At 40.9% G+C, this 14,142-nt stretch overlaps 1 protein-coding gene across 4 annotated transcripts in view; it reads left to right on the top strand.

Annotated features, from left to right (window-relative positions):
- Nucleotides 1-14,142, top strand: part of LOC117541063 (cohesin subunit SA-1) — a 49,758-nt gene that overhangs the window by 19,348 nt on the left and 16,268 nt on the right. For 3 of the 4 annotated variants that reach the window (XM_034208133.1, XM_034208129.1, XM_034208130.1), the window contains exons 12-21: nucleotides 2,872-2,979; nucleotides 4,907-5,003; nucleotides 6,288-6,390; nucleotides 8,610-8,713; nucleotides 9,202-9,294; nucleotides 9,870-9,962; nucleotides 10,075-10,275; nucleotides 11,305-11,372; nucleotides 11,469-11,556; nucleotides 12,931-13,011. In XM_034208133.1, coding sequence (XP_034064024.1) covers nucleotides 2,872-2,979; nucleotides 4,907-5,003; nucleotides 6,288-6,390; nucleotides 8,610-8,713; nucleotides 9,202-9,294; nucleotides 9,870-9,962; nucleotides 10,075-10,275; nucleotides 11,305-11,372; nucleotides 11,469-11,556; nucleotides 12,931-13,011 — 1,036 coding nt within the window. The remainder of the gene's footprint in view (nucleotides 1-2,871; nucleotides 2,980-4,906; nucleotides 5,004-6,287; nucleotides 6,391-8,609; nucleotides 8,714-9,201; nucleotides 9,295-9,869; nucleotides 9,963-10,074; nucleotides 10,276-11,304; nucleotides 11,373-11,468; nucleotides 11,557-12,930; nucleotides 13,012-14,142) is intronic. The other variant, XM_034208131.1, reaches the window with a different exon arrangement.

Here is a 14,142-nt window from a genome sequence, read left to right as displayed (position 1 = left end):
AGGAGGAGATCTCCATGTGAACCCATGGTGGGCTGGAGTTAGGAGTCTTGGGGACAGTCCAGTAAAGGAGTCGGTTAATATTAGAGGCCCGGTAGTAGTGACGGAAGTTCGGGAGTGCCAAGCCGCCCTCCGACTTGGGGAGCTGAAGAATTGATTTTTTAAGACGGGCGGGTTTGTCATCCCAAATGAACGCATTTAGTTGACTGTCAAGACTGGTGAAAAAAGATTTATTGATGCAAATTGGGATATGCTGGAAGAGATATAAGAATTTCGGCAGAATTACCATTTTAATAAGATTGACATGGCCAACAAGGGATAAGGGAAGGGAAGACCACCTAGATAGATCTGATTTGCATTTAGCTAAGAGTGGTTGAAAATGTTTGGGAAACAGATCTTTAAAGGAGCTGGTGATGGACACCCCCAAGTATCTGAAGCCGTCTGATGCAATATTAAAGGGAAAAGCGGTTGGGGGGGAGTGTCTTCGCCAGTTGGTTTACAAAACATAGTTCGCTCTTTTGGAGATTTAATTTGTAGCCTGATAAACGACCAAACTGCTCAAGGTTTGACAATATAGGAGGGAGAGAGGACACAGGATTGGAGACGTATAGGAGAAGGTCATCCGCGTAAAGGGAAAGTTTGTGAACTATACCATGGCAAGTGATGCCCTCAAACCCATTGTGGCCTCTGAGCCATATAGCTAGAGGCTCGATGGCTAAATTAAACAATAGGGGAGAAAGCGGGCAGCCCTGGCGTGTCCCACGTTGGAGAGGGAAGGCAGACGATTGAATGCCATTTGTGTTTACCGATGCAGAAGGGGAGGCGTATAAAAGCTTAATCCAAGAAATACATTTGGAGTCAAAGCCAAACTTTTCAAAAATGAAGAACAAGTAGCTCCACTCCACCCTATCAAAAGCTTTTTCCGCATCGAGTGAAACTATGACTTCGGGGACATTGGACGGGGGCGAGAAAATAACATTAAGTAGCCTCCTGGTATTGAACAAAGAGTGTCTCCCTATCATAAAGCCTGTTTGGTCAAGCGGAACTATAGAAGGTATCACGAGTTGGAGGCGGAGAGACAAAATCTTAGCCAGTATTTTACAATCAACATTTAGGAGGCAAATTGGTCTGTAGCTGCCACAAAGAGTAGGATCTTTATCCTTCTTCAATAGTAGAGAGATGGATGCCATGGACAGGGTTTGAGGTAATCTGCCTTCTTTAAGGGAATCATTATACATCCTTGCTAGAATTGGGGCCAAAATAAACGAATATGCCTTGTAGAATTCGACTGTGAAGCCGTCCGGACCAGGGGATTTTCCCATTTTGATGGCTTCCTGTAAGTGGAAATGGGGTCCCCCATTCCGCCTGCGTTAACTATGTCAATTTGGGGGAAAGTTAAGGAGTCAAGAGGATTTGGGTTTATTGTGCCAATTGTGGGGCATTTAGAAGTTTACAACTTATTATAAAATTCAAAGAAAGACTTGTTTATTTCAATCGGGTCAGAGACTAAATTGCCTTCGGGCGACTTTACTTTGGAGATTCATCTGGAGGCGTTAACTGCCCGAGCCTGTTGAGCCAGAAGCCTCCCAGCCTAGTTTGCCTCAGTTGTCTCTCCACTACGCTCGTTATTAAAAGGTCATGTTCCAAATGTAATAATATGCGTTTTTTATATAAGGTCGGTGAGGCGGATGTCAATTGATACAGGGGCGTGATCTGAGGTGGCTATAGGATGGTATTGACACGCGCTGGCAAGATGTAGCAAGCTGTCATCAAGCAGAAAAAAATCTATTTGCGAGAATGTGTGGTGGACGTGTGAGAAAAAAGAGAAAGCTTTACTTTGAGATTCCTAATTGTGCTGCATAATTTGAGACTACATTAGCGGATTTTGAGATAGTGCCAAGCTTAAGGGATGACCTGTCGAGATGCACATCTTGAATCAAGTTAAAATCTACACCCATGATTATGCGGTGATTGTCTGCATTCGGGATTTTAGCAAAAAGGTTCATAAAGAATTGGTCATCATCCCAGTTGGGTGTGTAAACGGAAGGACTGTTTAAATGCATGTTAAATGCCCAGCATTCGGCGCCACTCAATTACGTAGTATACTTGAAATAGTGGCTCTGCAGCAGGTATACTCGACATTGAGAAACGGCCTCTCTCTTTCTCTCTCTCTCTCTCTCGCTCTCTCTCTCTCTCTCTCTCTCTCTCTCTCTCTCTCTCTCTCTCTCTCTCTCTCTGAAGGATTCGCCTTTATCTGCAACATACATTACAGGAACTTAACTGGCATAGATCAAAACAAACCAAATATTGCAAGTTTTTTACAATTCCCTCTTTTTGCTTGGATTGTTTTGTGCTTTATTAAAACAAATGATATTAATATAATTAGTTATAATGTTATCCAGTTATTTGATTCAGTTGGTCTTTGATCCATGAAAGTGCCTGAATAAGAATCTTTTTATACCAAATTCTCACTTAGAAATGTGAGATGAAAATCCCAAATACTGCAAATAGATCCTGGTTGTCCTCCTTCCAGGTCCAGTTTCTCGATAATAGAAGTGAAATGGTTACTCATAGGTGTGATAACACTCTTTGTCGTACATGCGGATGAATCACAGCGTGATTGGCCAACATCTCCCACCACTGACTCAACTCACAACTTAGATGTAGATAACTGAAAGAGAAGACAATGTGATTATGAAATGTATGGAAAAATCCTACTGATTGTTAATAAAGGTTATATAAATAGCATAGGGTACTGTGTTAAATACCTGTTGAAATAAAACTGAAACACTTTTAGACAAGAGGCAAAACAATGTCGGTTTTTAACCTTGTGTTTTACATTGTCCAGTAAGAGTTTTATGTGCACATATGCAGGAGCACAGAGGGTGGTCTGAGAGAGGAGGAGTGCGGACACATCTATCCGCTGGTCTACGCTTCAAACCGAGGCCTGGCGTCTGCCGCTGGCGTCTTCCTCTTCAACAAGTACATTTTCATGTTTCCTTTCTGCAAACTGTCAGACTGTTTTAGAACATTTGTAGAGTAGAGAAGCGTAAAGATAATACTGATTCAAACCATGGATGTATAATAAGAACGGGATACAGCGTCGGAGGCGGGGTCTCGTTCTTTCCTATGAGCTGCTCATTGGTGCTTGAAGACAAAATGGCCCAACCTTTGAGAGCGAAACGTCACAGATTACCCATCATGCCTGACTGTAAGAGTCAATGTTAGTCAATGGGAAAGAGTATTTCCGGGCCCAGGGACATCACGGACTGATACGGATGTTGCAGTACCGCCGTTTGGACACAATGAATATTTTCCTCAGAGTCCGGCGCACTTCCTGGGGGCTTGATTCAAACCGGTTGATTGTCAGCTAATCTGCCGTCAATTGTTACCATTGTCTTAAATTCCCACATATGTCCTGTCCCACATAATGGTTTTACGTTGCACACAAACACACCGGTGCAGACAGTAACCACCTATTGTCATAGCAACACACACAACTGGGTTGCTAACGTGTGGACTTTCTGCCTAAGTGATGCGTCTTTCTCTTAGCATCTTTTTAGGACTAGCAACACATTTTGCAACTCACACACCTTTACAATATTCCTCATTCATTTATAGTTTAAACAAATACATTGCTCGAGATAGATAATAAATAGTTGACTCTCTGTTGTAGGCTTCTCCGTGGTAGAAAATATGTGATGCTGTCTTATAGCTATAGAAAGAAAATTGGAAGTGGCAGGTCATAAATAATACAAATGAAAAAGAATAGAAACTGGAATTTGCCAAGTAAATTGCATCCCTAGTGGTGTGGCTCTTCCTGTATTGGACAGATATGTTTCAATTTCTATTTGTTGATTGATTTTTTTATCAAAGACATTCCGCCAAATCAAAACATTAGATGTCTTTCATGACCTTGATACATACTACATGTTACAAGCAGTGTAAAACACATATGTGACCCGCTCTATCGAAATCAGTCGGAAGTCGCAACGGCTCATTTAAAAATAAACGTGGATTTGCGTGTGTTTTGTTTGATTTTAAATAAACAAATTCTTGGCTTTCAGAATATGAAACTTTTATTTCCAAAGTCACACGATAAATACATGTTTGAAGCTTGTAAAGGGAAGATGACAGCCACCTCTCACTCGCAATCTGCTCTTCCAGCAGTGCCGCCCCCCTCCCTCCGGCTGAAATGATGAATGTAAGGCGTATAGTAATCATAGATAACACTGCAGGGTCCGTTACAGTTTGTTTTCATCTGATTTCAAATAAACAAAGTCTTGGCTTTCAGAATATTAAACTTGTTTCGGCAAATTCAGATGATAAATACAGCTTTGAAGCTTGTGACGGCATAATTACAAGCGGAGAACGGAGTAATTTGACATCACAGCAGGCACAACAACAGCCGGTGTTTCTCGTGAGTGTTTTCCCCGGGAAACAAACACAATACACACAAATGCAAAATTGCACAAACACACACGTATACACACACACACACTCGCGAGCTTCCCTCAGACCAGTAATCCAAACGAAAATATCTTCCCTCCGTAGTATTTGATCATTTGCTAATAATCAATCAGATCGATGGATTCCAGAGAAGAGGAAACTTTGCCTTTTTCTCAAAATGATGACTCGGTGACAGTCATTATATCATGTGACATATTTTGCTTAATATGTGGAGTACAACAACAATCCTTATATCATTAGAAAGCTAGGAATCTCCTCTTTCCAACAGTATATACAACTCAAAATGTTTCTTCGAGTCAATGCGACTGATTTCGATGGAGCAGCTCACATATGTTACTTCCCTTTGTAACTAAGCATCTGCCTTAAATCAGTGAGCAATGTTCCCATGCCAGTTCTTTATTTTTGGTTGATGTAAATATGTTGTGTGTTTGTCTGTCAGGCTGAAAAGTGTGATTGACAGTGAGAACCAGGTGAATGGTACAAGTGGAAATGCAGACCTCCTTCAAATCCTCATCACCTTCTACATGCAGAGTGAGGTAGTGTCTCTTTCTGCCCTCATTTCCATCTTTCCAATCATGTTTTCTGATTAAAAGTACTGTTCAAATCCTATAGAAATGTGTAATCGTTCACCTTAACACAAAACCGTGGTTCAGTTAGGTCAACTTTTGGTCTTTAAAACCCTTATGAAACTTGCCCCTGGGAAACGCTCTAAAGTCACGCAATAAGATTAATTCTCTGGCAAATCCGTGTTTTATTTTGAGTTCCCTATGGACGACTACATTTATCTACCAGGCTTAGCAGGACATTTTACAGCAGAAACAGTAAAACAACACTCAGGTAAAAAAAAATGTCAGGAGTAAGCCAAGTCTCACAGCAATGAGTCGATTCGCAAGACCAATTTTTGAAACTCGTGGCCAATTCTCAAGTCTGCAGCTCTCGGTTAATGCATGTCACGTCTCAAAAGTCTGTATTCTGAAACTCTCTGCATGACGCAGTACAAGTTTTTATGCGTTTGAACTGCAAACTATCCATGTGTCATGGGTAAAGTAAATGCCATAGAGAGGCGAAGTCCCGCCCATCTATTTCCGACCCATGGGACCTTATTTCGGAAAAATTATGTATTGAAGTCAATGGGGAGAGAAAGATTATCTTTCGATCCCGTTTGAATTGTGCCACGAATTACACATATGATGTTTGTCAATCTTAAAAAATAATTTCCATGTCAAAAAAGTCACAGTTTGTCGTAAAACTGTTGAAATATAAGACTATGAAAAATACGCAATTAGAAAGACAACAAATCCCCAAATCCTGGTCCCGCATGCTGGATCTTACGGAACCGACTAACTCCCCTTGTGTGTATGTACAGCTCTCAACACGCCCAGACTTGGAGTGATTTTCACCTCGTTCAATACTTTTCGCCTCATTCTGAAAGAAAGAAGTGAAATGTGCCAACGTGACGGCCGTCTTGGTGTGTGGTGCGAGACGGGAGATGTAGTTCATGGAGCGGTTTCACACAAAAAAAAGTGTTACTTCACAGTTTTACGGGGAAAAAAATGTTTTGACTTGCAAAATTATCTTTTAAATTTACAAACATATGTGTAATTCGTGGCACAATTCAAACGGGATCGAAAGATAATTTTTCTCTCGCCATTGACTTCAATACATAATTTTTCCTAAATAAGGTCCCATGGAGCTCCCCCGGAAAGGGAGGGACTTCGCCTCTCTATAATTGTTCAGAAGCAGATAAGTGTTTGGCAGCTGGGTATTAAAAGTACGTTTTTAGAGTTAATCTAAAACAATGTCCCTTCTCCCCCTGACAGTTCCACGAGCACGGGGCGTACCTGGTGGACAGTCTGTGGGGCGTGGCGAAATCTGAGCTGAGAGACTGGGAGACCATGACCACGGTTCTGCTGCAGGAGTCTGGTGAGGAACAACAGACCTCAGTCTGAGCTGCAGCAGAGATAGAGCTCAGTGAGGATTTCTACAAGTATATGAAGTCCAGCCAATGGGAATAAAGTAGCCTGCCATGGGACCCTCTGGAGAAATGTTCCATAAAAGCCCTAAAATTGGTGGCCTCATGCACATTATAATGTCAGTATAGCTTCATACTCATTATTAATACATATTTTAAATCATAAATATGTATTGAGTTATTGGAACAGGTTTAGGCTTCATGTGCGTTTAAACCATTCTGTAATCAGCAATGTACTACTACAACTATTTCTAAATGAGCAGTTCCAAAATGAAAAATCATTTCAAGCTTATTTTTTATTGATTTATTTAGACATGCCGTAATAAAAACTGAAATATGGTTGTGGTATGTTTTGTTTGACTAGAATCATAAATACACTCTTATACCATGAAAATAGTTGACGGTTTCAAAAGAGGGCAAGTATTGGTTGTAATTTAAATTATTCATAAGTTAAATGTATGTTGAATAGAAAAGTGTGACCCCATTGATTAATCAGGTGAAACTACTGAATCAACTCAACCTTTAAAAGCAGTATGTGAATAAAGATAATCAATTTAAATGTATATAACTCATGTTATATCTCAGTAAAGGCCGGGACACACCAAGCTAGTTTCAGCCGTCGATGAGAGTCCTGTCCCCCTACTCAGATTGGTGTGTCCAGCACCGTCGTGTCTTTTCGGCCGTGCCGACACCTTCCGCCCCCGATTCAAGGCTGTCGGCAAAATAAATCACTCTGATTGGCTGTTCAGCTTAGCGAGTCAGTGCATGAGAAGCGAAACTTCTAAAAAGGGGTGAATTAATAATCTTTTTTCTCAAAGCAATGATACACCTGTGAGTTGGATGTAGAAAAGTCAGAATCAATATAGATTTTTTTTTATTTTAAAGTAAATTCAGATTGAACATAGTAAAAATGTGTTCAATGATTCAATGATTGTGTCAGTCCAAAAACAAACCCATTACTTAAAGTAAAAACCACCCTTGAATGATGGGATGGTAGACTAAAAGCTTTAAGAATCCAAACTATAACATATAATAAGTACCCTGTATCAAGATTGATGCAAAACAAGTGACATTTGACCTTTTTAGAGAGATTTAGCAACAAAAAACACTTCTGGGGTCATTTGGGTGGATTTGACCTATCTCTGGCCCCCCATGGTCAATTTTGATGATTGACATCTCTTTTTAACCGTCAGAGCCAATAGAATCGAGAGGAAGTTCCTAAAATCCATCTAAACATTACCCATTGGTGAATGAGTGATGCGTAGCCAGAATGCCCAAACCGGAAGCTGTCATACACTCTCGTAGCTATCGTAGCAGCTAATATGAAAATTCCATTATTGACATGGAATGATGGATTATCAGTAATCATTTCAAAGTGACACAGACACATTGGATTAACCTTCAGCAGCGTTGTTATCGTTTTAATGCCATTGAACACAACTTTTGATCAGAACAACAGCAAAGCTAAGACAATGTCCCGTGTTTGCTCCGTAAAGCTACGTGGTGTGATGTCTGGGTTTGTTTCCCATGCCGCGAGTTTTGATCGCTCAGTGATGATACTTATATTTCTGGAATCTGTGGAATCCCAGCTTGCTAATCGATATATTGCTTGTGCGGATCCGATAATTAATAAGGGTATTTTACAGTGAGTTCTGTGCTTAGTGTGTCAGCATTTTTTCGCTCAGGGCTAATTCAGAGCCTTTGTTATTACCATTGTGTTTCGTTTAGCTAAAAATGGTTAATATTTTCTGATAGCTGAGTTTCTTCCCGTTAAGTGGGTATGACACATTCATAGTTTGTTAAATGTTAAGAAACCCTCAGACGCTGTTTCTTGCAAGATGTTGCGTTTTGCCCCCGCCGGCTGGGCCGTCGGGCTTAACTGGTTAAGAATACACACTACCGCCGCTTGCTGGTAAGGAGAGTTATTTCCACTCACGCATACGTGCTACTTGGCCGTCGGTTGAAGTCTTTGCGGTGTGTTCCAGTGCGACTTTTTGGCCAAGACGCAGGAGACGTGAGGCGACACAACAATCGGGTCCATTGGGACGTGTTCTTTGGTGTCAGTTTGGTGTGCCAGGGCCTTAAGTTGTTTCCATGTGCTGCTCCCTCACTGCATGGTGCCTCATCAGCTGTCATCCTCTCACTTCTGTTCATCTGTGTGTGTTGTCAGGTCTGATGTACGAGGAGGAGGGGGCTCTCGTAGAGCTGATGATATGCGCCCTCAGACAGGCAGCACAGGCGAGCCCCCCTGTTGGGAGGACTCAGAGCAAGAAGGTGGTGACACCCAAACACATGCATAATAAACCTCTGTAGTTTGTGTTTAATCTGGAACAGTCGAGTTAGTGGGCGAGAGAAATGTCTTTGTTTTTACTTCAAATATAACCATCATACAAAAAGTTTTAAAGCTTCTATACGCAACTTTGTGACACTAAACAGGAATACATAAGATAAACCACATCAGCCTACTTCATGTGTAGAGAATATCAGTGTTCATCTGTTCATGTCTTATCAAAAATGAGTGCTTATCGTGATATCGTTATCTAGTTTAAGTAACTTTTATTAGGATAGAAAGTTGCATATATTACAGTTTCATAAAGAGTATATCCTTTTAATTTATAATTGTTTGAACTTTACTGGAAATGTATGGTCACATTACTTTGAACACAGGAAGCACACACACATTTAATCAATTTCTGAATGTTTTTTTCCTCACATATGATTGAATTGCTGGCTTGTGACTGTTGTGTCTGATGTGGGATCAGCTTCTCAGTATGAAGGATAAGAAAGCCCAGGAGCATGACAGGAGGCGCCTCACCATGCACTTCATCCCGTTACTGCCACAGCTGCTGGCCAAGGTACGCTCGAGGCTATTGATATTATACCGTTACATTTCTTACATTGTACACAGTGTCCTGCACGAAACAGTTGCACAGTATTGCCTTCACCATATGTCTATATATAAATATACTTTGGAATGTAAGGGAATATATGGAACGGCATTATGTAATAAGGATAGAAAAGACGGAAACAATTTGAGTGTATGAGTAGTGTTTCATTTACTTTTAGTAGGATAACTATTTAAAATTCATTACGAAATACTTTTTTTTTTAAACTACCGAAATATCCAAATGTAATCCTATTGATATTTCAACATTTGCATATTTGTTAATAAGGTAATCAAATGTAAAGTCATCAAGTTAGATTCTTTCAATATTGTGAGAATTGGATTAGGCAGTTGACTACATTTTGTAAAAGGTCATTTGTACTTGTATCTGAAAAAAAACAGTGTTACCCTCTTGACTTGTATATTGCTACCTCATTTCATTGTGAGTGAAGGTAAAATGTCTATGCCAAGTATAGAGAAGCAGTATTTCTTATTTTCTTTGTTGATGTAAAGCCAGTGTTTCTCTCCTCTCTCCCTGGGCTGCAGTACTCAGCAGATGCAGGGATTGTGACTCTCCTTCTCAAAGCTCCCCTCTACTTTAACCTGGAGATGTACAACAGCGTGCCGCGGCTGGAGAAGGTAGGAGTGAAGAATAATCCATTGAAAATGACCCCGTCCCCGTGTTTTAATACTACTAAATCTTGTTTTAAAGTACTACTAGTTAACCAGTTCTCTGTGGATCTCCTCCCAGCATCTGGACCAGCTGCTGTTTCAGTTGTGTGGGATCGTGGAGAAGCACACGGCGGTCACTGTGCTGCAGGCTTGCGCCACCCTGTTCAGCGCCCTCTGTTCCGACAGCTACACCTTCTCCTCCCGCTCTCACCTGGCCTTCAGCCAGCTGCTGGACGGCCTGACCGAGTGCTTCAGCTCCTACCTGAGCGACATGCTGCAGGTGAGAGTGTGTGTCAGTGGAGCTCTATACAGGCAAAAGGAGCAGGTTAAACATGCACATACTTGGTTAACATTAACATTAGTATGTTGTTATTGGATAAAGTCATGCCCACTAACTATATTCAATTAAACTATGCCAGGACAATTAGGTCTTTGTCGTATACAAATGACAAAGGCTTAGAAACCATTATATATAACAACTGACAGCTTGCGTACCATGCTGTGAATGGATCTGGCCCTTCCTACATCCAGGACATGGTTAAACCGTACAGCGCGTGCACTCCGCTCTGCATCAGCCAAACGGCTCGCTGCGCCCTCGCTGCGAGGGGGACCCAAGTTCCCATCAGCAAAAACACGTGGGTTTGCTGTCCTGGCTCCAAGATGGTGGAATGAGCTCCCCATTGAAATCAGGACAGCAGATAGCTTACACACCTTCCGGTGCAGACTGAAAACTCATCTCTTTCGACTCCACTTCGAGCGTTAGAACTATTGACAAAGCACTTATATACTAATAAAGGACTGGCTTTTCTAAAGCCATTTGAGTAGCACTTGAAATGTTTGGCTCTATGAAACCTGATGTACTTATATGATTCTGTTTTCTTCAAGGTTGTGTCTTCCTGGTCGAATGCACTTATTGTAAGTCGCTTTGGATAAAAGCGTCAGCTAAATGTAATGTAAAGGAATACTACTCCTACAAAATTACCATTTGTTTAACAACTGTTTACCCCACGTCACCTTGCGTTCTTGGAAGAGCATTTTTTTATTTGGCATGCCTAAACAATAAATAAAGAATTAAAAAAAACTAAAATTGGGTCATGTTAAAGAACAGCAAAACCATATCAAAACATCCGTTCAAAATCTATAATCCAAATCTCATTTATCTAATTGTATGCTCGCTTCTTCCCAAACACATGCAATTTCAAAAAATAAATGTATGGTTTCAGGTCAGCACGTTGTTTTCGTAGTTGGACTGAAAGAAAGGGTTGATGACCATGGGTTCTCTGAACAGTGAGTGTGTTTCTGTACTCAGGGCACTGCAGATGACGATAGCGTCTACAGTGCAGCCACTACTCTGAAGAGGATTGCAGCACTGAGCAGGTAAGTGTGTGTGTTTATGATAAACATGGCAGCAGGAGTACAGGTTATTTCTTACACAGAAGTGTGTGTGTGCATTTTTGTTTATTTGTTGCGCAGTGCCAAGGACACGACAGTCTGGAAGCTGTTCGACCCTTGCCTTGAGCTTCTGAAGAGCAGGATTGAGTCCAGAGACCTCGACAAAGAGGTTTGTGATAGGGTCGTGTAAGAGAATATTTTCATCTGATCTGTTTATAGAGTCTTTTATGGTTCCTTAGAGTCTGTGATACTGCAAACATCTGCTTGTAGTCAGTCAGAGACTTCTCTGTGGGTTGAGGTCACAGGTCAAACGCGTCTCCTATGTCCGAGGGTTGACCTGGCAGGATCTCTTTGAGACAAGCAGATCATTGTCTTGCATCGGCTAATTGATTATACGCGGGCTTTCTGGAAGCCCGCCTCTCCTCGTGTTGGTTAGATGTTTTGTGTCTTTTGGTTCAGAGATCGCTGGTGGAGCACTGGGCATGTGTGAAACTTAGATGATCTCCCCGGCCGTTATTGTCTGTACTGTGATCAATAAACTCTTCAGTGCTTTTGGCTAACAACGGTTCCAGACTCATTCATTCTACCTCAATATTGCAACAACAGAAGTTTACCTTCACAGGTCGGATAATTTTATATTCTAGAGAGAGCCTTTTGATAACCTTTCAAACGAGGCATTTTATTTGAATTACATGCATTTCAGCCGCCTCTGAAACTGCTCCACGTTGTATAACTATCATACAGAACATTATAGAGGCGAAGTCCCTCCCTTTCCGGGGAGCTCCATGGGACCTTGTTTCGGAAAAATGATGTATTGAAGTCAATGGCGAGAGAAAAGTTATCTTTGGATCCCGTTTGAATTGTGCCACGAATTACACATATGATGTTTGTCAATTGAAAAGATAATTTTGCAAGTCAAGAAAATAAAAATGTCACTTCTTTCTTTCAGAATGAGGCGAAAATCACTCCAAGTCTGGGCATGTTGAGAGCTGTACATACACACAAGGGGAGTTAGTCGGTTCCGTAAGAGCCAGCAAGAGGGACCCGGATTCTGGGATTTGTAGTCTTTCTAGTTGCGTATTTTTCAGTCTTATTTTTAGTCTTATATTTCAACAGTTTTACGACAAACTGACTTTTTTGACATGGAAATTATTTTTGTGTGTAATTCCTGTCACAATTCAAACGGGATCGAAAGATAAATGTTCTCTCTCCATTGACTTCAATACATAATTTTTCCGAAATAAGGTCCCATGGGTCGGAAGTAGATGGGCGGGACTTCGCCTCTCTATAGTTGGGCTGAGCTAAGGTTCAAACATTTTAATCAGGACATTTTCAGCTCTGAATTTGTAATGCACACACATGACAAAAATATCTACATTTTAAAGGGCATTTTCTACTAGTATTCTTTTAAAACAAACTTAAGGAAATCCTGTAATACCGCAGTCTTTCCGGAGGTGTTTATCAGGCAAGTTGACATTACATGTTGTGCAGCCATGCATTGTACAAAATCTAAACAAATTGAATTATTTTTGTCTGATTTCAGCTCATGGTGCCGGCTCTGAAGTGTGCTGCCTTTAACCTGATGTGGGCTAAAATGAACGCAGTCAACTCAACTCCAGCTGAGGTGTTCTTCTGCAGCAATGTTTATTTTCTCCGACATTGCATTCACCCTTTTATAAGACACTTAAAAATAGTTTGACCTTCTCTCACTCTCTCACACACACACACACACACACCTTGGCTCCTTCCTACCTGCTCTCGATCAGAGCAAACCCTCAGTGTGTATTTTCTGTGTGTTTGTGGAGCTCCTCTCGTCTGTGTTGTTCAACAAGTCACCGGCTGCACAGACAGCAGGCAATTAACGCAACAATCTGTTGCGTTTCCAAGCCCACGATGACACTCAGACATGTATTTCCCACTGGTTCACACTTTTTCATTCTGTTTCTTTTAATTAGTTATTTGTCCTCCTCTCTTGAGCTAATTTTATCTTCTTTTTTTTTTACAGTATTTCTCTCACTTTCTCACACATTATGAGATTATTATTATTGATTTGGGTGTTTACATAAACCAGAGTTTGAGAAAACGCATGCTATCTCCTCCTTGTGTTGCATTTTGTCTTTCATGTATTAATAGCAGCACAGTTTGGCAGGTTCTTCACACACACACACACACACACACTCTTGTAGGCTAGAACAGCAGCTGAAATTATGGTGACTTTAACTTTATCAATGTCTACTTTGACAACAGGACAACAGCACTTGTAGCAAAAATTGTTTTTTCTTTCCTTTATCCATCATCAAGAATCAACATGTATATTTTCTACTTTCTTGTTTATTTTTAGTCTTTTATTTTTATTGTGCAATGCCTTGTCTTTTTCTGCTGCTGCAACACAAACATTTCCAAAATTGGGATCAATAAAGTACTTCTTACCTTATCTTATAATAGAGTGCCACAGTGAAGAGTCCTAAAACCCGGAAGCATTTGACCACTTCCGGTTCCTTCGACAAAAAAGCAATGCAATTTCTCCATAGGATTTTGGAAAATATCTGGAAATAAGGTCTGTGGTTGACACACATTTAAGAGACGGATCACGTTTTGTTCTATGACATTAAATACATCAGCAGTGACCCCGCTGGTGATTTTTGAAGAGTTTACGTGTCTGAGTTAACAAGTGGCTGAATAGGACTACAGAAGTTGTCGAGGCCGTTTTACGTCATTGCACCGAACACATAAACACTCCCGCCAAGTTGGTTTT

Source organism: Gymnodraco acuticeps, unplaced genomic scaffold (genome assembly GCF_902827175.1).
Source record: "Gymnodraco acuticeps unplaced genomic scaffold, fGymAcu1.1, whole genome shotgun sequence".
Lineage (NCBI taxonomy): Eukaryota > Metazoa > Chordata > Actinopteri > Perciformes > Bathydraconidae > Gymnodraco > Gymnodraco acuticeps.
Note: the sequence above shows the minus strand (reverse complement) of the source record. Positions and strands in the feature narration are given on the sequence as shown.